The sequence below is a fragment of the Sinocyclocheilus grahami genome, unplaced genomic scaffold (assembly GCF_001515645.1).
Source record: "Sinocyclocheilus grahami isolate Dianchi unplaced genomic scaffold, SAMN03320097.WGS_v1.1 scaffold1158.1, whole genome shotgun sequence".
NCBI lineage: Eukaryota > Metazoa > Chordata > Actinopteri > Cypriniformes > Cyprinidae > Sinocyclocheilus > Sinocyclocheilus grahami.
Genome location: NW_015506337.1, coordinates 12,253 through 15,010, shown reverse-complemented (window position 1 = coordinate 15,010; position 2,758 = coordinate 12,253). Strand labels below are relative to the sequence as shown.

General features: G+C 33.3%; 1 protein-coding gene across 1 annotated transcript in view; it reads right to left on the bottom strand.

Annotated features, from left to right (window-relative positions):
* LOC107567419 (conserved oligomeric Golgi complex subunit 3-like) overlaps window positions 1-2,758 on the bottom strand; it is a gene marked incomplete at its 5' end in the record, with an annotated part of 19,924 nt that overhangs the window by 10,308 nt on the left and 6,858 nt on the right. Inside the window, 3 exon segments of the mRNA XM_016253096.1 lie at window positions 235-369; window positions 506-594; window positions 1,916-2,052. Coding sequence (XP_016108582.1) covers window positions 235-369; window positions 506-594; window positions 1,916-2,052 — 361 coding nt within the window.

The following is a 2,758-nucleotide window of genomic DNA, read 5'->3' as shown; positions in this document are numbered from 1 at the left end:
TATAATGTGTTATAAAAATGGGCTTCATAGAAAGTGTTACCAAATCTTTCCATCAAAATAAAACGCATATTATACCCGTTTACCTGCCTGTGACCATGTGAACAATATGTAATCATAGTCTGATTACAAGTATTTAATTTTTGGAATCCAGATTACATGTAATGGGTTACTACCCAGCAGTGTTGCCGACCCATAATGCTCTGCGGGAGTGAGAATTTCCCAGTGAATCCTGACCTTGGTGAGAAACTCCTCCAGGTTTCCCACAAACATGTGCGTCTGCTGCTGTATGAACTGCTCACAGCTGGACTTCAGGTGCCGGTCCACGTCTTTCTTCGAGTCGATGTAGTGCTCTCTTATCTGCGGCGTACCCTGGTGTGAAAGCATTAGCGTATGATGAACCGTTAACCATTCACTATGGATCGGGAGTCAGGTGTGAGGGTCGGAGACTCTGAAGAGCATTAAAGACCCACCAAATGGAATGAATAAATAAATAAAGCTACATTACCTCCAGTAGGAACTCAAGGATAGCGTTATGGCTGTTCAGACGGAAGAACTTGGGCACAGCCTTGGGGTTGAAGATTTTAAAAGCAGCGTCTGAGGACGGAGAAAAGCAAATGTTGTTATGCCCTCTGGTGGCGCTTTACTGACATTACACATACATTTCATCAGGTCACAGTCATTACACACTGCTGCTCATTCACAAACTTAGCTGTTATAAACTCACTGTAAACCACGGTTCTTGGGGCTTATTGCTTTAATATGCAATTCATTGGGTTATTTTAATGAATTTTAATCCTGTATTTAAAAGAGGACATCCTGGGTTTTTCAAATATAACTTCCTCTACTTGGTTTTCAGAAGTCTTGACATCACATTTCAGCAATTTGGGTCAAAAATTACAGGCTTTGTAAATGACTTTAGAAAGATGGCAGCATCATGATGTTATTTATACACAGAGATTAGTAGCTCTGTAAGTAAAATCTGCTGACTTTTGCAATCTTTGCTGCATTATATGCCAATAGTGAACGTTCAAAAGTGGCAAAAAGCACTTTTTGTGTATTTTCGCCCAAAGTTTGCATGCTTGTAAATCAAGAAGTATTAAAGACATCTCAATATTCTTTCGGTTTCTGATTCTTAACAAACTTTTCTTTTAGTATCTTCATTTTTAAGCCCCAATATAGTTCATTTGAAGAGATATGGGGATCTTAATACGGCCATGACTATTTTGTAGAGAAGCGATGAGGTTTGGAGCGTAATTACAGGTTTTGTAAATGATTTTAGAAAGATGGCAGCATCATGATGTTATTTTTACATAGAGATTGGTAGCTCTATTAGTAAAATCTGCTGACTTTTGCAATCTTTGTTGCATTATATGCCAACGGTGATCATTCAGAAATGGGAAAAGTACTTTTTTTATTTTCTTTTTCCAAAGTCTGCATGCTTGTAACTCAAGATGTGTTAAAAACATCTTTATATCCTTTTAGATACTGGCTCTAAACAAACTTTTCTTTTGGTATCTTCATTTTTAAGCCCCGATATGGTTCAGTTCCAGAGATATGGGGATCTTGATGTGGCTCCATGAGTAAACTGAAACCTTTTCAGTGGTCAAAAACCAAATGTGGTTCGCTTTGCATACAGCTGATACTTTATTTCTGTTTTTAAATCACCATTTAATCACAATTAGCACTATGTATGTTTGCCTTTCTTCAGAAAAAATAAAGTCTAAAATCTGGTTGATTTGACATTAAACAAGTTACCCCAAAAAATATAAATTTTTGCCAATGTAAAATGCTGAAAAACACAAATTTATATGTATATGTATTAAATATATCTTTAATGCACTGGTCATTCTGTCAGCAGTGTGAACATCTAAAACAAAGACCAAGTACCCAAACATCACGAAAGCATGGCTGTTACCTCTGGTCTTCTTCAGATCCAGAGAGATCTCTTTAATGGTGAAGTCGGCGTGGAACGGGGCGATCTGCTCGCGCATGATCAGGAGATGCTTGATGAGGAAGAGCTGCCCGTCAGTTTGAGTCTGTGAAGAAAGTAACCTTCACTAAAACATTACTGACCAATCCTGCCTCAGCCAGCGTTTCAGTTTCACACAAAGCTTCACATGCAAGTCTATAGGAATCCTGTGTTTTTTTGTTTACAGATAATATACCAAAAAATACATACACTATTTTAAAAAATAGATAGTTTTGAAAGATAGATAGAAATTTATTAAAACTAAAATAATTATAGAAATAAATGAATAAAATTTAATACATTGTTTCAGGTCATTTACAATAGTGGAATGAATTTCTCAGGACAAACAAACAAATAAATAAAATAAAAATTAATTAAAAATAAATAAAATTAATACATTAATTAAAAATAACAATTAATAGAAATAAGTGAATAAAAATGAAATAGTTTTTGGGTCATTTACAATATTGGAATGAATTTCTCAGGATTGACTGATTACTTAATTAATTAAAAAATAAAATAATTAATATAAATAAATGAAAACAATAAAATAAATAAATTGTTTCTGGGTCATTTAGAATAGTGGAGTGAATTTCTCAGCACAAACAAACAGACAAATAAATAAATAAAAACAAATATAAATGTAAAAAATGTATTTAAGAAAATAATATAAATAAATTAATTTAAAAAAGGTTTCTGGGTCATTTACAATAGTGGAGTGAATTTCTCAGTATAAATAAACAAATAAATATTAATAAAAATAAATAAAAACAAAATTAATTAAAAATA